This window comes from Eublepharis macularius, chromosome 8 (assembly GCF_028583425.1).
Source record: "Eublepharis macularius isolate TG4126 chromosome 8, MPM_Emac_v1.0, whole genome shotgun sequence".
Taxonomy (NCBI): Eukaryota; Metazoa; Chordata; class Lepidosauria; order Squamata; family Eublepharidae; genus Eublepharis; species Eublepharis macularius.
The window spans coordinates 59902083-59922476 of record NC_072797.1 but is presented as its reverse complement, the minus strand read 5'-3'; the positions used below and the strand labels follow the sequence as shown (position 1 = coordinate 59922476).

The window sequence follows — 20394 nt, the reverse complement described above, 5'->3', positions numbered from 1 at the left end:
GCTGCCACCCTGCTCACATCCAAGACTTGACATACCCAGCTCAGGTGGAAAGGAGGACGGTGCAGCTTCATCACTACCACTCAACTCATGTGGGGCAAAAGTAGTGGGGTTCCTACTAGGGGTGTGCGCTTCGGGTTCCTGGTTCGAAAACCCTCCAGAACTGGGCCCGATTCGTAAAGATTTGGTATCTGGTAATCAGGGCCAGTACGATGGCCCTGATTCGGAAATACCAAATCAAAGCTTCCCAAAGCAATTCAGATTGCTTTAGGAAGCCTCAGGGCCTTTTTAAAGGGTGCCTGCCCTCCCACCACCACCACCCCACTTACCTGGGGCATCCTTCTGGCGGTGGAAGCAGTAGCCTTCCCTGCTGTCTTGCTGGCTGCCGCAGAGGCTGAAGCAGCAGTGCGGGCGGCGCAGGCACCGGCGTTCGCTGCCACCATGCCGGCCGCCATAGAGGCTGAAGTGGCAGCGCGGGTAGCAGAGGTACCTGATCCGGCCTTCCGCCTGTTCCGGCCTTCCGAAGGTAAGTGGGGTTGGGAGAAGGGGGGCTCAGGGGGGAGGTGGTAATCTCACTTCGGTATGCTCCGATTCATTACGAAGCATACAGAAACGATTTCCGACAACCCGAACCTGAAGCGGCTTGCTGCTTTGGGTTTTGGGTTATTCCGGATCATTTTCCCGCTTCGGGAAAACCCAATATATCCCCACTGCACACCCCTAGTCCCTACTGCTACTATTTTGATTGTCCCCGCCAGGACTAGAAGTGACTGGTGACAGAGTTCCAGCAGTCTTGGCCTCTTTTCCTGGGAGACAAACCTTGAGGGTGGTGGGGCTGACTCTATCAAAGGCAAGAATGCTGGAACTCTGGGCAGTGAAACACTAAAGCCCTTCCTGACAGAAGTAGGGAAGGAGAGCAGTAAGAAAAGGCTGTGGAAAAAAATGAGTCCCTGCATTCTTTAATAAGCACAGCTGGCAACAGCTTGTCGGTGTGCCAGACTGAGCCTAAACTGGGTGACTGAGGGAAAGGCCCTTCTACCTGGAGTCACCAAAAAAGACTTGCAACCTTGTCGCCTTCAGGGAGGACCTTCTTCCTGTTAGCGAAGGCTGTCCCACCCTGGATGACCAGAGAACTTAATACTTTGCTGTTGGGGAGGTTGAGATGACACCAAAGAGGATGATGAAGCAGTGAAGCCATCTCAACCACAAAGTGGGGGTCTGAATTATAACATATAGCAGTGTCACCAAGCTGATTAGGTAAGGAAAAAGAGACAGAAAGAACAAACTGTTTAATACTGAAAAACTGAGAGGAGAAATACTGGCAATTTAAACCCTTTGGGTATATGCAGTTCAGCTACAATACTGAAATACTGAATAACTACTAGTGATTTCATTTGTTCAAACTGAGTCTCCTTTCCCCAGTTTTCTAAATATATTCTGAAGTCAATCTGAAGCAGCACCAGTTTGTACTTTTTAATTTAAAAAAACCCCTAACCGTTCTGATTTCCTGTTTAGGTCCTGTCAAAGGATTCTGTTCCATTACAAATACTTCTGTGACAAAGCTCCCACAAATGTCTTCAAGGGATACTCTGAAAAATATGTAAGAAGCTGCAGAAAAGGTGCCAGAAATACTTACTTTTGATTAGTCAGATGTAAAGTTACACCAGAACAGTCTTTATGTTTATCTGCACAAAATATTAGAATGGAGGTTTAGAAACAGTCTTCATCATTTCCCCCCCTTAGTGTTTTAGAGATGGATAATTGAATGCTTTCTGCATAACAGTGTCTTAGTAAACAATCTGCGTGTCAAGCATAAGCATGTGTTTCTATACATATTATAAAATCTTTCGTACTGTGTCAGTGATTAACATACTGCATTTACATTAAAACTTCCTCTTTGGGGCAATAATAAGAACAACCTGTTTAATATACAATCCTACAGAAGCTTCTAAGGTATTAATTCAATTTTCAAAACCAAACAGCTGGAGCATTTAAAAGAAAAAAATAAGTAAGGCAGAAATGTCATTTTAAGCGGGGGGGGGGGAGGGAATTAAATCATTTGAAGGAGCAAACGTTATTTTTTTTGCTATAAGAGACCAATGTAAACAAAAATTGTAATATGAAATCATCTTTTAATCATGATGTACTGTTTAATTGTTTAACTACACTCAATGATAACATTCAGAAAAGTTCTCTCTTTTCCTTTATACTTTTAGCAGCTCTCCCATCTGCCTCAAAAAGAAACAGAGCTTGTTATCTTCCTGAAATATTTTTTTTAAAGTGTGACGTATTCAGCTTTACTGAGCAGTAAAATATTTTCTGCATGTTAAACTGCACTTTCCTCAAGTGCAATGTATTGGGTTAAGTCCCCTCCCTCACTGCCAAAAAACTGTTCCAGAAACTCAAAGGAGAAACTCAAACTCAAAGAGGAAAATGTTGGGGTCTCCCCCCCTGCCCAAATTCAGTAAAAATTAAATAGCAACAAATGAAATCAGTGGTCATAGGGCACTAAAAATTTACCTTCTCCTATAATTAGAAGCTACCTAAGCCCATATCCGAGAGAAAAAAACATAAAAAATTTTCAGGTACATTTTCAGATACATCTTCACAGTGGCTACACTTGACTATATCTTAGGTTCCTCATAGGCCAGTGCTACTATTTCAAATAGATGCTAGAAAATTTTAAACATCAGCATCAGCCACTTCCTCAGCACTGCAGTGAATTTAGAGAAATAGCACTCCCGTTTCTACAGCTGTTTTCAGAATATACCCCTCCACACACATACTTTATAGTTAGTTGTAGATTTTCTGGGCTGTATGGCCATGGTCTTGGCATTGTAGTTCCTGACATTTCGCCAGCAGCTGTGACTGGCATCTTCTGAGGTGTAGCACCGAAAGAGAGAATTCTCTCAGTATCAAGAATTCTGTCTTTTGGTGATACACCTCTGAAGATGCCAGTCACAGCTGCTGGCGAAACGTCAGGAACTACAATGCCACGACCATGGCCATACAGCCCGGAAAATCTACAACAACTAACGCTCTCCAGCCACGAAAGCCTTTGACAATACATACTTTATAACTGGCATCTTCTGGAAAATACTATTCACCACAATATTAGTGAATTCTTAAGTCATGGTCCAGGAAACCCATTTAAAACTCTTGCTTTGGAAAAAAGGGTAAAGGTCACCCCCCCCCCCCACACACACCTACAGAAATAAAAAGCCTTGGGGCCTGCAGTGAGCATTCCACAAGCTGCCATGAGGAAAAAAGTCAAGCCTCTAAGAAATATTTGGCAGCACAAGAGAGAACATCAGTTTAAAAAAAAAAAAAAGAGGGGGGTAAATATGAAATTTAAGAAATTACATTTTGTTACTATGACCCTCTATTTTATTACACCACAATTTGCAATTTGTGGGGCATGAAATACCACAGAGCAATTGATTTCATTAAGTTTATAAAATACACAGAGTCACAGAAAATTGAAAACAGAGTTTTATCCATTTTTTCTAGTTTCTCCAGGTCATTTTGACTCTACTTTATAGACAAGAGTTTTCAAGCACAGACTCCAGTCTTTCTTACTACCATCCAGCAGTTCTTCATGCTGCATTAATTAATTAATTAATTAATTAATTAGACTGCTCAGAGCAGTTGACAACCTGATTAAAACACAATATACAATAAATAGCATATAGCTAAAAGCAATTTAAAACTGGCAGCAAAATAAATATCACAGTCCTGCAAGATCATGGGGTCTGCGGAGGCTAATATACAACAATGAGCATCTCCCCCCCACCCGGTAGGAGGCTGAGAGGAGGCCCACCTGCCTCAACCACCAAAAGCCTGGTGGAACATCTCTGTCTTAAAGGCCTGGTGGAATGCTAAAAGATCCCGCTGGACCCGAATTGTCTCAGACAGAGAGTTTCACCAGGTTGGGGCCAGGACCGAGAAGGCCTGGGCCCTGGTAGAGGCAAGACAGATCTCCTTGGGGCTGGGGATCTCCAAACGATGTTTCCTTTCTGAGTGAAGTGCCCTCCGGGGTATATAGGGTGAGAAGCGGTCCCGGAGGTATGCTGGTCCCAGTCTATTAAGGGCCTTAAAGGTCAAGACCAGAACCTTGAACCTGATCCAGAACTCCACTGGGAGCCAGTGCAGCTGGCACAAGAACGGTGGGCCCAGAATGGTGTCCCGGTCAAGAGCCACGGTGCTGCATTCTGGACCAGCCCAAGGGCAGCCCAGTGTAGAATGAGTTACAGTAGTCCAGCCTGGAGGTGACCATTGCATGGATCACTGTCACAGATCATGGGTTAAGAGGTAGGGGGTAAGCTGCCTGAACTGGCAAAGATAGTAAAACGCCGATCTGGCAACCGTCATGATCTGGGCCCCATAGACAAGGAGGCGTCCAAGACCACACCCAGGCCCCTCACAGTTGAAGTGGGCGTGAGCAGTGCCCCATCAAGAGGTGGAGGCCAGATCCCTGAACCCAATAACCCACAGCCCAGGTACAGGATCTCTGTCTTCGTTGGATTCAACTTCAGTCTGCTCTGTTTTAACCATCCAGTCACCACCTCCAAAAGCAGACACTAAAGTTTCACTGAAAGGGTGGTGGTGGTGGTGGTGACTAGAGAAGTAGCAGAGATGAAGCTCCATTACACAAAGGGCTTGTAGAGTTCTCAGTTTCAGTTGGTTAAAGTTGCTCTCCTTTTCTACACAGATATATAGACAGAAGTTCATGCATCATTTCTTAATGAAACAAAAGAAAGCAGGAAGCTTCCAGGTCTGTACAGACCAACTGGGTAAAAGTCCCAAAACACACTAAAAAAGAAAAGAATATGTATTAAATCTCAGCCACCCTGCCTGTGGATCCTGAGGAAGTTAGATGTAGGGTGAATGTGGACTGTCTAAATATGTTTTTATTGCTGTATTTATATGATTGCTACCAGAGTTTTGTTTTATTATATGTATTTATATGCTGTTAATACCCTCTGAGCCCGCGTGCAGGGAGAGCAGACTTAAAATAAAATAAAATAAAATAAATTAAAATAACAACAGGCCAATTTCAGAATTTCAAGAACATGGAAAGTTTGGAGTATACAGTTGAAAATTAAGAATAATTAACTGTATACATTTGGAGTATACAGTTTAAAATTAAGAATAATTAAGCACAATTATTAATAGATATGAAGATAACTGAAAAATATTTAAATAGAAGAGAAAAATTAAGAACATATATAGCAAGTTTTATCTAGATATATGATTCAATTTATGATAACATGATTTAAATGTGTTTAGGTTTATGTATGACTATTGATGACTGTAGTAGCGGATGACTGCAGAGGTATGATTTAGATGTATGATTGTAGCTTAAGCTTTATGTGTTGGAATTTATTAACTGAAATAAAATTTCTTAAAGTTAAAAAGATGTTATTTGTGTCAGGAGGTTTAAAATATTAGGAAAGCAAAAATGAGAAGAAAAACAAGAAGAAAAAAGGGGTGTGTGTGTGCAGGCGGGGGCAGGAGGTATTTTTCTTTAGTTTTCAAAAAAGGTATGAAAATTTAATGTATTAAGTGAAATATATATGCAATGCAATATACATAGTTTTCCATATAAACAGTCAATTTGGCTTTGTGTATGTGTAATACATGCACATGGGTATATTTATATACATAATCAAATTGTTAAAAAGCAACATGTGTAAAAAAGTAGAAGTTAAATGCTGGACGTATTAGTTTTAATTAACTTTGTGCCACGCAGGTTTCTAGCTTAATGTCCTGTAGTCAAGAAGTTTAGCCGACTTATTAGATTGTTGAGATGTAGGTAGTTGGGACAAGCATTCCAGTAGAGTGAATAAGGAAGAGTGTTCAACAAATGAGACAGATGGTATAACTAAAAAGGAAAATTATAGCGCTACCTCTAAATTCACATCAATATGTATTTCTGGAAATTTGCTTGCTATGCTGATGCTGAAAGCCTAGACTGCAGATTTTACCTTGAGATTTCTTTGTTTCTTTCTTTTTGGTAAGGAACGCACTAGTCATTGTATTAGCTGCAGGTGTGATAAACTGGAAAAAACAGAATTTTAACATTTGCTTTTTTGTCAAGTGCTGCATTAGCTAAGTAGGTAGCTGGAACACAACAGAACTGTGATATACCATCTTAAAATTATCCTCCCCATTTGCTGCTCAGATTAGAATAATTCCTTTGATTTTGCTTTCCAGTTAAAATGGAAGTACACATTGCTCCAGGACAAATAAATTACTAGCTTCCCATTTGCCCTGTGGCAAAGAAAATGCATTCATATCACCTCAAAAGTAGGTCTCTTTCAAAGCTGATTCTCTATGCAGAGTTTCCAACCGAGATCAAACAAGAAGCTGTGCTTATGAGTGTGGTTTAATCGCTCCTCTGGATTGCAGTGTACATAACAAAATCCATTGTGATATGTATAATGCCTCCTAATTCTTTGATCAGTGACAAAAATAAATGGTAACTGCCACTCAAAAGAGGCATTAAAGATTTACAAAGTTGAATACCCTAAAAACCAGACTTATTATGGTACAAAGATGGCATGAAAATATAATCAATAGAAACAAATTGAACTTTCTAATTACTTTGTGAAAATGTGTATCACTCTTCACTTATCCAGTTTTAAGCAGCATGTTAAGGAATATTGACACAGCTAGAGGATTAGACTGCCATAACCTAGGCAAACTGGTGTTATAGAAAGGATTTTCCTAATTCTTCTCAAGTCAATTTGATGGCTGTAGAAATGATAGTTACTTCTCCACAACGGTTTGTCTTAAACATCATATTCCCAGAGATTTAAGATGCTAATGTGCATGTGTACAATTTGTTTGGAAAAAGAAGCATGAGGAATGTCAATTACATAAGTAGCAAAAAACCATCTACATGAAGCTACCTTTTTAATACTGCTGAAACATTTACCCTTATGTAACACAGCCTCTTCTTTTTGTAGCTTTAATTTATTTTTAAGAGTATGCAAAACAAGCACAGTGCCAGATGCATGTTATTTTCTTAGACCAATATCTGTATACAAAACAATGTGTTATGCACCATGAATTTTAATTTTGTTTCATTTCTGTGATAACAGTGTAATTAGTGTCGTTAAGTCAATAAAATCTCTTTTTTAAACAGTTGGAAGTAATGAGATATGTGAAAAATGACAGCATGCATGCGTATATAGAGGAAAGCATACTGAAAAGCTGAAATTGGCACACAAGTCTTGTTTTCTCTAAGTTACTCATTTCAAGAAACGCTGCTTTATACCTGCACATCCTTTATCCTCTCACTGAAATCCTGATGCTCCTTGATTAAATGAATTCAACTCCCACCCTAAACCAAGGCAATGCTGCTTTTTGCTGCTTATGTATCAAGTAGCCAATACTGTGGCCTATCGTTTGTGCGGTTTTTCAGTTTTTGACACACACACACACACACACACACTCACACTCACACACACACACACACACAAGCCTGCCTCACTAAATAAGTACCTAACTTATATGAAAACATCAGTTAGCACTAGCAATAGTATTCTGTACCATGCAAGTGTTCACAAATACCCCTAAATTGTAACTATGTAATAATGGAAAATAGTCACTGCTTACAGAATTGCCTGCAAGGGTTCTCAATAAGCATTTACTTAGTACCAGAATTATTAGAGATGTGGAGACTGTCCAGGAAATTAAAGCCAAAAATCTGGTTTTGTAATTTTTTGAAATGGAAAAAGGACTATATTGGCTGGATTTTTAAAGTTCAGTCATCTAACTTAACCACGTTCGTATTGCTAAGGTCAGAGAAAACCCATTCTCAGGTTTCCTGCAAACAAGTGTGTGATTTCTTGTCTCCCCCACTTCACAGCAGGTGTCACGTTTGTATGTGTTTTAATCTGTCTTTCCTCCAAGCTGCCCCAATCCCCAATGTTATACTTGCTATACTTCTGTGAGGTAGACTATGCTGAGACTGTGTGACTGGCCCAAGGCCACTAATATGCTTTGGAGTGGAGCGGGACTTGAATCCACCAACAGAAAGGTGCACTACCCCCCCCCCCCACACACACTGTTTTTTTGGATCCAGGTATTGAGAATCTGATAAATATCAATATTTCCAATATTCGAGTCCAAGAACACCAGTTGACTATTTAGATCTGGGTTTGTTTCCAGGAATCCAAATATATTTGGCTCAATTATTCCCTATGGTAGAATCATTCCCAGGGGCTGGAAGAACTGTTTTTCAAGCAAAATAGTGAGGTCTGGCTGTCCTCTGAAGAGGTCCCAAGTTTCAAAAAGATTGAATCAAGGAGTCCCTGAAAAAGGTCCCCCAGCCACTCTCCATTGTCTCCTACGGGCAGGAGGGGAATCAAATGGTTTCTTACAGGTCAAAGAAATTAATGCCAAACATACAAAGAATAACCATTAATCCAAAGCTTCCCCAAAAACCCTAACAATGCCAACGTAACCAGAGAATTCCAGCAGAACCAACCTGGCACCAGAAGCTACACACTTCTGAGGGTGCAGCTTTTCCCCTTCGCTTTTGAAAGTTTCACTTCCAGACAACTCTCAGGCATCAAGATAGGGAGAAAATAGGGTAATAGCTAGTAGATGGCATAGATTTATGAAGATGACAACAAGGGAAATCAGTCTTTTTTGGCAGGAAAGTGTTTTATTTATTTATTTATTAGACTTCATTAGACTCTCGCCTGCCGACCTACTGACTCAGGGCAGTGACCAGGCAAAAAGTACTGTTAAACAAAGGGCGAGAGACAGAGCGCCAACGAGATTTAGTTCAATCTCCTCATTTTATGGCCCCTAGGGAATCTAGATATGTTATGGGTATGGCCAGATATCTCACTCATTTGGATGTCCCATCTTATAGAAGAGCTTTCACCCTGGCCTGATGTGAAGTTATCCCTTCAATGGTCACTGAAGGGAAATACATGAAGATCCCATATGAGGATAGATGCTGCCGTTGCTTCATTGGTGAAGTGGAATCACTTATTCATATGTTCTTTCGTTGTCCTTTCCATCAAGTCTATAGGGACAAGTTTATTTCCCCACTCTTAGACACACCAATTGCAGAGGCAAATAAGGCCTGCTTGGAGAAACTCCTGATTGATGAAAATCCAACTATCTCCAGGCAAATAGCCAAATTCTGTCTCTATTTGGCTAAATTCCATAATAAAAAGAATAGCACACATAGTTTCCTGCTCTTTTTATGATTTTAACTATTTTAATGTAAATGTTTTAAATATTAGAATTCCTGTGGTTCCCAGAGAACTATATACATTTTAAGATAAGATTTTAAATGCTAAATGTATTTTTTATGTCCTTCACATTTTTCTGCTGGATTTAATTATTTATTGATTGATAAGGATGTATTGTCATTGTTATGGTCTTTGACCGCAAATAAATAAATAAATTCATTCATTCATTCATGATTCACTCATGTGGTATTTGAGACTCTCTTTGAAAGAATCATCATGATGATACAGACACCTACAGTTCTCCCCTCACTCCCTCCTGTATAGATTCTTGTGGCATAACTGGTCTATCCAAGAACTCCAGATTTAACTGGGATTCCCAAATACACCTGGAAAATACTAAGGTATATTCATATTAGGGATGTGCGCTTCGGGTATCCGATTCGAGTAAAATAGCCGAATCGGGCCCAATTCAGAAATACCTAATCAAAGCTTCCGGAAGCATTCGTAATGCTTCGGGCAGCTTTGGGCTCCCCGTGGGTTAAGTTTAAAGGGCCCTTTCGCAAGTGGCAGGGCCCTTTAAACTTCTCCATTCCCCACCCTTACCTTCCCACCCCCACTTACCTGGTACCGGCTGGAGGAGGAGGCCCTCCTGCCTCCATGCTGGCCTCCAGCGGCACCGGTGGCTCTCTCTGCTGGCCAGCAGTGCTGGCCACGGCTGCGCAGTGGCACCGGCAGGGAAGACCCTCTCTGCTGGCCAGTCGCGGCTGTGCGGCAGGGAAGGCCGTCTCCGCCAGCCAGCCATGCCGGCCATGGCTGTGTAGCGGCGACAGGGGAGGGCAGCTGGCCAGCACGGTGTTTGCGACTGAAGTCTGACCAGGTAAGTGTGGTGGGGGTAGGGGAATGAGGTTAAAGGGTGGGGTGGGAGTTTAAGGGTGGGGGTGGGCCTCCCCCTCCCCGTCGCTTCAGTATGTTCTGAATCTTTACAGAGTCACGAAAGCCAGTAACAAAAGCAATGAAATGTGACGTGCTAACAAAATACTTATCAACTACTTACAAACCACTTACACTGTTATTGCCAGAAGCAGATAGTTATTCAGTGTTTCTCAGTACACACAGTCTTCACATAGACCTATACATAAAGTGCTAGCGCATAATCATGATAATGGTATAGCCCATGAACAATTAATCTTCCTTCGGTACAGACACAATTACAAATTATTATGCATGGTTCAAAAAAGTCTACAGGTTTAAACGTTGAGTACAGTTCCAGGTAGTGCAGGCAGAGTAGACCATCTAACGGGCTGACCGGTTCATATAGAGGGTCTCGTTTCCAAATCATTATCAAAGATAGTTTTCCAACTGACATTGATTCCAAAATTCATAAACCTTATGTAAAAAATCAATATACATATTGAGAACATATATATGTCCATTACAACCAAACTCAGAGTATGTATTGTACTTGCTTCCATTCAAGAATACTCCCACTGTCAGTTGCTGCTCCTAAAGAAGGCTGCATGCCCTCAAAGCCTCACTCTATCATTTATACTAATCCCACACAGCTGGCAATGAAGTCTAATCTTAAAGTGATAGCTAGCCAGGAAAGCCCACCATTAAAAAAAGCATGTATAGTTGGTGTTAATATTCAATCCTCTCGGGGCTAGGGTTTTTAATTTGTATACCCAGAAGGTTTCTCTCCTCAACAAATCCACATTTATAGCCTCCAGAAATTTTTCTTTTGCAATGTACAAGACCGTGTATTTCAGATCCGTCTCCATATATCCCACTTCCAAGAAATGGTTAACCAAAGGAGCCTCAACAACCTTATTTTTGATGCGTGATAGATGTGAAAGAAAAATTTCCTGCTACTGTTTCATAAACTATATCATTTAGAATGAGAAATCAAAACAGTTATATAAATTTAAACTTATAATCAACTTTTATGTTATACAGCCTTTAAATCTCCTTATAAACTGGATCCAGCAATCCATTAGTAGAAGGAGGGCAGGTTTTTGCCATGTCTTCTCCTTCCCAGCAATCACTCCTTGAATGCCCTTGATAGTAGTTTCTAGGGGTGTGCACCTCAAAAAGATTTGGGTTTCCTGCTTTGGGGTTACCTGAAGTGGGGGAAAAAATCAGAAAAACCTGAATCCCGAAACTTCGGGGTCAGGTATTTAAACTCCTTTGGGATTATTAGGGAAGACTGGCCATTGTTTCCAATGGGAACCACCGCTCCCAGCTATCCAGTCCATTTTCTTCCCAAATAATCCCAAATTTGCAGGGGACCCTTTCCTTACACTTCTCTCACAACCAACCAAGTTTCAGGGAGATTGGCCCCCCAAAGAAGGTGCCACTATCCACCGTCGACCTCTATTGTTCCCTATGGGGAAATTGGGGGGGGGGGGATTGGAATTCCCTCTCCTCCAAGGGAAAAAAAATCACTCTCAAACCAGTCTCCTCCAGGTGCAGTCATCAGGTTCAGTGAAGTCCAGGTCCATTTTGCTTGCAAAATGCCACGCCCAGCCACCTAGAAAGCTCCCCTAGTTTTCTCCATAGGGAACAATGGAAACTGGTTTGAGGGGAATATTTCTTAGTGTGATTCTCTGGTGTGAATTTGTTCCCCTTGCATCAGTTTGGTTATATGGGGGGAAGGGGGGCTTCAGTTTACTTCTAGTTGCAAGAGTGTCCTTTGCTTCATATGGTTATGTGTATTTTATATTTAATTTTTCTTAGTGTGATTCTCTAATGTGAAGGTTGGTCCTCAGGGAACAATGGAGCTCAGTGGTAGATAGGGACACCTTCGGGGGGGGGGCATGACATGGCCCTCCCGAAGTCTAAACTTTCTGAAACTTGGGTAGTCATTAGAAGAGAATTAGGAGAGGATCCCCTGCAGGTTTGGTGCATTTTGCTTGTAAAATGCCACCCCTAGCCACCTAGGACCCCCCCCACAATTTTCCCCTTAGGGAACAATGGAAATTGGCAGTGGATAGGGGCACCTACTTTGGGGGGCCATAATATGACCCCCCAAAGTTCAATCTTCCTGAAACTTGGGGGTCTTGAGAGGACATGTAGGAGTAGGTCCCCTGCAAATTTGCTGCATTTTACTTGCAACATGCTACCCCCAGCCACCTAGAAAGCCCCACTAGCAGCGGAAGCACTGTTTCCTCTTGGAGTTCCTTAGGAACAGCAAGGGAAAGACTGCTTCTGCGCTACCCGAAGCTTAATGAAGCATTCCCAAACATTTCAGTAAGCTTTGCTTCGGTATTCCTGAATCGCTTCAGCAATTCTGAGGCTGATTCGGAAATGCCAAAACATCCCTAATCAGGCTGGATCTGGGTTAAAAACCTGGATCTGTAACCCAAAGTGCACATCCCTAGTAGTTTCCCAGGGTTATGGGACACATATGACAAGCGACCACAAGGACTGGAGGGCTGCAGTGAAGAACAGGGAGGAGCTAAAAATGGTTCTCTTCCACAAATGCAACTCTACGGACAAAAGAGGAAGGAGGGGGCAAAAACTGTGGTTGTTTGTCCCACAACTTGCAAAAGATCAAAAGCAACAGCTGGAGGGCGGACTGAACATTGCAAAGATCCTGGTGCACCATTCTACTAACAGACTGCTGGATTCAAGCCATAGAAAAAACATTACAAATACAATTCCATCAAAATCCCAATGAATAAGAACATCTCAGAACATCAATGAAAATATCCCTTTGGCATTTTTTGTTCGTTTGTTTAAAATGTTCACTTTCCACATTGGTTCTGAACACAGAAAAGAACAGCACTACTAACAATGCACAGTATACACAATACAGTAACAATGCACAATGAGAGTTTCTCATTTTAAGGCTATTTTAATTGGCTGCAGTTCAACTATTTACACATGCAATACCTGTGTACATTTGGCTCTGGCCATTTCCCCTCTAAATCTATTTTCTGAGTTGAAAAGACACCTTGCACTTTTGTGAATGTGGAAGTGAGGCGCCAGAAAAAAATATACAGTATACCACATCACAATTGATCCAGGTAACTGAATTTGTTTTCTTCCAGTAACACTACTATGAGAAATCCTCCATTAAAAAGTTATTTTATGAAACATTTATTTTGTTCAGACAACTTCATGCCTAAGGGACATCAGGGAGGTCTGGTCAGGCTGGTTTTTACTACTTTAAACAGTGATTCCAGGTACAGACTACACTAGATAATCAAAGAGTAGACTATGAAGATACAAATTACTGCCACTCCTTTAAAGGAACTTTGAACAAAACCCATGAGGTCTACTGGTAAGCAATGAACACTTCACTTGAGAAGCTATTAACTATAATAATAAATGATGGCGAAATCACCATAAGACTGGTTCACAATGCAGTGATAGTCAATATAAAACTTTACCACATAAAAACAGAATTGCATGAATTAGCACAAAACACGATTACAAATTCGCACACATGCGTAACCGATGCAACAGCTTCTTTAGAAGTTATCTTAAACATGCACATATTATCTCTTCCAGTTTCATTCATTACAATTCATCACAGCACCATCTGTATCCTTAAACTGCTATAATCACTATATGTACCAGTATAGTCACAATAATAGTAACAGTATAGTGTGAGTAACAAATGCCACAAAAGCTGGCCATCCACAAACAAGGTGGGGATCTTTTCAGGAGACTCCCAAGTTATATAAGAAACTGAATAAGAAGGGAAGAAAACTTTCAGAAACAGCTCAGTTATGGGTAGATGTGCTCCAGAAGGGACAGAATGTTTAGAACAGCTGTTGGTTAAAGAGAAAAAATGGCATATACATTCCAAATAACATCAGTCTTCTCACGCTCCTGACAGCATGGGGAATGAGCTCTGGGGTAGAGGGCCTAAACTGTTCTCCTGTGACTCCTCTGGCCTCCCAGTTTGTCATTTTATCTAACAAAAAACTTCCTGTTCCACATATGGACAAAAAGTAGCAAATCTACATCACTCAGACTAGATAGGAATCTCCACATACTAGGGAGACTCCCTGGATTTGTATATAAATATTCTTTTTAAATTAACCAGGGGAGGGAGGGTCAGCTAGCTGAAAACTCCTGAGAGTTTAGAGAATCCTGGATTATTTGGAGGGTTAAATTTCAGTAACTAATGGGGTTCTATATTTAAACATCCTATGCTATTCATAAAGTCATATTAATATTTGAAGAGCATACATACCTTTAAATGCACTAATATCACCATAATGTACTTGGAGAATGAAGAATTTGCTACCCTTTTCTCCTCCAACTTTGAATCCAACTCCTTAACACACACAAAAAGTGAGTTGAAATTTTAGAAATTATATATATTTCATAACAGGAAAACGTCCCAACCCCTAAAATGTCTATGATAAGAACTGACAGGGATACACAATTAGTCTAGTGATTTAACAACATGAGGTAACACTGTGAACATGTAAGTCTATCATGGTGATCACTGATAACGTATTTTCTGTAAAGAAAATATAACATTGGAAATGTCGATTTTTCAGGAGGATAAGATGTATCATGATGAACCAAATGACTGAATAAGTTGTTTGCACATGTCATTTGTTGTTGTGCGAAGTCTAACTAAGGATGTATAGTCATGAGTAGAGATGGGCATGAACCGAAATACAAATCAAAGTTTGGCACAAACTGGGCCGGTTCGTGGTTCATGAACCAGCGGTTTGTCAGAGCCCATTTCTGACAAACCGCCACGAACTTTAGGCTGGTTCATTTGGTTCGATTTTTGGTCCGTCACTGCAGACAGCCTGGTACTGATCAATCAGTTTCCTAGGCAACAGGGGATAGACCCTGCAGACCTTCTGCTGACCCGGATGTGATGTTTTCACGAACCAAATGAACCAGTTTGCGAACCTGGGCAGGTTTGTGAAAGTTCATGGTTCATGAAATGCGACAAACCATGACCCACACAATTCGTGGTTTTTTTTCCAGTTTGTGCCCATCTCTAGTCATGAGTGTTCATAGATTTGAAATTTTCATATCTTCATGGTTTGGTAGACTGGATTTCTGGTTGTATATTGTTCTTGGCTATATGTTCAATGAAGGGGAGCCATTTTTCTGTAAAATCCGTTGTTCTGGGGTACATTTCAGTTTGAAGGATGCCATTTGTGACTTTCTCTATAATGTAGTGGTCCCAAGTACCAATTTGCTAGTGTAGGAGGTTTCTGTGATTTGGTCATACGTTTCTGTAACCAAGAAGATATGTGGTATAGTTCTGTCATTTGTCCAGAAAGTGTGGTATAGTTCTGTCATTTGTCCAGAAAGATTATTTCAGGGCTTATTGGGAGCGTATAACCAGTTATGTGGGTTATTTGTCCCAAGATTTCTTTCCAGAATTTTTCAATTTGTTTGCACTCCCACCAGCAGTGGGCATAGGTGCCCATTTCTCCACATCCTTTCCAACATAGAGGGGATTTTGCTGAAGATATTGTGGACAATTTCTTCGGTGTGCAGTAGGAAATGAATGTTTTGATAGCGATGAGAAATGAGATCATCTAATAAAATCAGGTAGATATGCTATTCCAGTTTATGTCTGCATTGTTTACAACTGTGGCTTAGTACACTGCTGGCAGAAATATGGAACACAGAACTTTACTTGGTGCAGTACAAGGTAAAAAAAAAAGATCCTGTGAGACTCCTCCTCACTGACGCCTCTGGCTAGCCAGCTGTCATCTTGCCAGTCACTGAAGACAGGTGTCCTTAAGCCTCAGATGGGCAGGGAAGGAGGTTGGCACCACCTTGTTCCTTCTCCTGCCCTGCAACAGACGGCATTCTCCAATTGCCTCTTTCCTTTTGTTCCTCCTCAGCCCTCACAGCAAACTACTTTTGAAGGGTTCACTTTCCCACCTTTCTGGGATTCCTCTGAATCCTAGCCCAGCCTCCCTGAGGAGCCCTTCTCTCAGCCTATCGGTTGAGAGGGCTGGATAGACTTGGACGCCTCCTGGCTTCTCCCACCCTATCTCAACCCAGTGTGGCACATTTGTTCTGTTCTTCGTTGGGCTTGCCCCTGTTGCTTCTGGAGCATTTCCTGAGGCTCTTTCGGCAGCCTGGAGGTTGCATTTGCCTTGCTCAGGCTGCCAAAGGACTCACATTGGCTTGGCTGAGATTGTGCTGTCTGCATTGCTGCAGGAAAAAGGTGAGAGGGCTGCATGGTTGGGGTTGTTGCTTGGGGCTTGGTGCAGGCATCAGCTGCTACCACCCTGATGGGGAAAGTGGGCTAGGGCTTTGAGGAGGTGCCTGAGCTGAGGTGCCAATGAATGAGGTGCCACAAGCCCTGGTGGAAGTGTCATGGACCCTGGGGAAGGTGCCTGCTGCCATTGTGTTTTTTTTGGGGGGGGTGAGGAAAAGAGGATGGTATCGCCAGAAAGATCCTGATCATATCCTAGTACAAACCAAACAGAATTCATCATCAATCCATAATTCAATAGCCATAAAAATTAGTTCCAAGCATGAAGCAGAAAGCCTTGCTGTGTAACAAAATTTGCTCAGGCCCATATTAAAACAAGAAAGATGAAAACTTCCCAGATTTCAAAAGACTTGTACCTTGTAGCAATTAACCTAGATTAGCAATATTGTTCCTCTGAGGGACTGTGGAAAGTTCATTATTAAAAGCAAGCATATAATATATTTGTAGGCAAATATGCATATTTGTTGACATTAAGCAAAAATTTTCTCACCAAAAAGTAACGCAAAACATATTTTCTCCATCACTTTCACTACCCTACACTCATCTGGAACAATATACATAAAAAGGCCATACCTTTTGGCAGTCTTGTTGGTGGGGCATTTCTTGCCCAAGCATATAAAATATTCGATGTGTCTGTGCATGTTCCTGCATCACAGTCCCTAAGAAAAACAGAAAAAACATTTACTTTGGCTTGGCCCTAGGGTACCCTCATCTATGTTCAAATGCAACATTATCTGTAATGTAGGGTATGATCTGGATAGCTCAGGAGAGCTTGATCTTGTCAGATATCAGAAGCTAAGCAGGGTCAGCCTTGGTTAGTAATTGGATGGAGACCTGCAATGAAGACCAGGGTTGCAGAGGCAGGCAATAGAAAACCACCTCTGTTAGTCTCTTGCCATGAAAACTCCACCAGGGATCGCCACAGTCAACTATGACTTGAGGGCAGGATTTAATTCATTCAGTGTATGTGTCAGGCAGGCAAGCAAGCCTGCCTGCCATAACTGTGAATGCATATATACTGAGGGGGTGGGGGTGGGATTTCCTCCTGTAGTGTAGCTTTCTCCCTTCACTGTATCTTGGCTATGCTTTGCTGAGAGATGTTTTCAGCTGGGAATGTCTGGGAACCAACCCTGGGAAATCTTTTTCAGGACTTTTGCTGACTTCAACTGACTTGTTTGAACTGGGGGGAGGGGACCGGGGGGGTATAACCTCTCAGGGAAGACTTTGCTTCAACATTCCAGGCAATTACTATGTATCAGTGCACTTCTAGGGAGTTTTATCTAAATACCTTTAACTCATACAACCGTGTTGGATGAAGTAGAGAATCTGAGAGAATTCCCTAGCCAGACCTGACATTTTGCCTGGAATTACTTCAGTCTTTGGAACCAAGGGAAACCAGTGAGATTCCCTACCTGCAGCATGGTAAAATATCAATAATTCTCCCAACACATTTATGTTTTAAATTCTTTGAAAGGTTCTTATGATACACACCGTATGTAATTTCTGGTTCCAGCAAGTACAATGTTTTAAGATTCTAAATCCTTTATCAGTCAGACATATATAATCAGACCCCATTAAATGTAATAATGAAGTCCTACTCTTGCAGAAAGTTGTCATTCTTATGTATTCTATGGAACCTGTCAGACAGAATTTAGATTTCACCTTTGGATTTTATTAAAAAATTCATTTTCATATTATTTTTTAAAAGAAAATGAATAAATGCCAGATGCCTTGCGATATTATGAGAAATTATGATTTATGCACATTCTGGTCAGTCTATCCAACACAGATGCACAAACCTGGGAAAGTTTGGAAAACTCTCCTCCCCCTGATCTCCTCAGGAAGGCCGTTCCACATGGCAGGGGCCACCACAGAGAATGCATGTGTATGGGCAGCTTTTGATTTCATCCATGTGCAGGATGGCATCTGCAGGAGCCCTGTTCAGATGAGTGAAGCTACCATGGAGGAACAGAGGTGGAGAGGTGGTCACATAGGTATGCTGGATCAAGGCCGTGAAGAGCTTTTTATGTGATAACCAATACTTTGAACTGAGCACGGTAACTGATAGGCAGCCACTGGAATGACTGCAGGATAGGAGTGATATTCATGTTCCTGCTTGATCCTGGTAACAGCTGAGCCACAGCATTTTGCACCAATTGGAGTCTCCTAGTTAACTTAGACAGGAGATCTATTCATAGTGCACTACAATAATCAAGTCTTGATGTTACCATAGCATGGATCCAGGTGGCCAGTTCGGCCATGTTTAGGTAGGAAGCCACCTTCCAGGCTAGAGTGAGGTTGTAGAAAACATTTTTTGCGGTTGCCTTAACTTGCTTTTCTAGTAGTAGCGCTGGATCCAGTATAACCCCTAGGTTCTTAACTGAGTCTTCAAGGGTTAGATGAACTCTATAGAAAGAGGGGAGTACAATGTCCTTGCCTTCTCAACAAGCATCATTTCCATCTTGTCTGGGTTCAATTTCAATGAACAGCATAATTATTCTCATGCATACAGTAGATGTACATTTTTTTCAAGGATATGCTTATTTAAATAAGGATAATTTTGGCAACAATTAATGTGCTGTAATGTATTTAATGGTAATATATTAACTAGTTCAGAGTTTTAATATTAAGAAGTTTAACTTGGTATCCTAATATGTTGATAGTCCTATTGCTGACTGTTTCCATCCTAATAACACTTTCTTTTGTACCACAAGTTTCAGTAGATTGAAGCTTGCTCACTCTCTAAAGTACTGGATATAGTTGCCGTTTTACTTGTATACAACTAAACTATTTATGCTTTTAAATACCATAAATATACAAAATAGTTCAATTTTATATGCAAGGTAAGGTATAATAATGCACTGTATGTTGTTAAAGGGGTAAAATAAGTTTATATATGATAGGAATGTATGTGTTGCATATATTTCATTTTTCTTATGCATATAAGTTTTCAGTTGCATATAAGTTTCAGTTTTCCCCCATGGCTTCAAAATTTCCAGAAATTGTACATTATATAGATATCTCATTTGTATGTAAAGCTTGATTTATCTGTGTCCCTGAAGAGAGACCCACCCTAGATTTCCATTTTTGTGGCTAGCACCACTCAGCAAACGGTGGCTTGAGACTTCAGACATTATAGTATATAACAATTTATATGATCCATTAACAAACTAACTACATACCTGTTTGCTCAGTTAACTGGGGTTTGGCCATTTTATCCTGTCTGACTGCCTGTTCCTATCAACTGTAGTAACAGAGCTAACCAAATTTTCAGGTAAAGAGGAATATTACAAACACTAATGCTGAGACCAAATTAAAGCAAGAGCAAGATTCACACAGATAGCTGAAGATTTGATTAGACATTGATTTACTATCCAACTTCTTGGATGTTTAAGTTAAAAGATTTATCTAGAATCTGATATGTAATCACTACTGCTTTACTGCCCTAGTGACACAAGACAACAAACATCCAATTAAAAGTATCAATTGTTCCCATCAATGAATTTCTCAATGCTCATGCATAATACATCAATGTTGTCCTTAGATCTTTCCCAATTATAAAACCATGACAGCTACAATATTATTTTGTTTACATTAAATGACATATCAGAAGAACTGCAAACACAAAAGACAAGAAATGTGAATTCTAAACTATTGTGTTAAATCAACATTGTGTTTAGGATACGCAACATTCCACAATTCAACACTGCCAGAGAAAGCTACCAATTCAAACCTACCATGATAACTGTCATTTTTTAGTTGCTCACCTAATCAACCGCTTGAAAGATTTAAAGGTCTCTCAAAGAAATCCAGAAGCTACTAAAAACAGATATTAAATCTTAATTTATTAGAGACCAACAGCAAACTTGAACAAATATGAGCCAACTACTAGTTTGGTAAGTATTTTCAAGATATATTTTTCCTTATAATAAGGAATCACAGTGTTCTCTGGATGATTAATAC

The 20394-nt window shown here is 40.7% G+C and overlaps 1 protein-coding gene across 4 annotated transcripts in view; it reads right to left on the bottom strand.

Moving 5' to 3' along the window:
* PAM (peptidylglycine alpha-amidating monooxygenase) overlaps positions 1-20394 on the bottom strand; it is a 269957-nt gene that overhangs the window by 86302 nt on the left and 163261 nt on the right. For all 4 annotated transcript variants that reach the window (XM_054986265.1, XM_054986264.1, XM_054986267.1 and 1 more), the window contains 3 exons: positions 17005-17090; positions 14419-14502; positions 1634-1682 (listed from right to left, as the gene is read on the bottom strand). In XM_054986265.1, coding sequence (XP_054842240.1) covers positions 1634-1682; positions 14419-14502; positions 17005-17090 — 219 coding nt within the window. The remainder of the gene's footprint in view (positions 1-1633; positions 1683-14418; positions 14503-17004; positions 17091-20394) is intronic.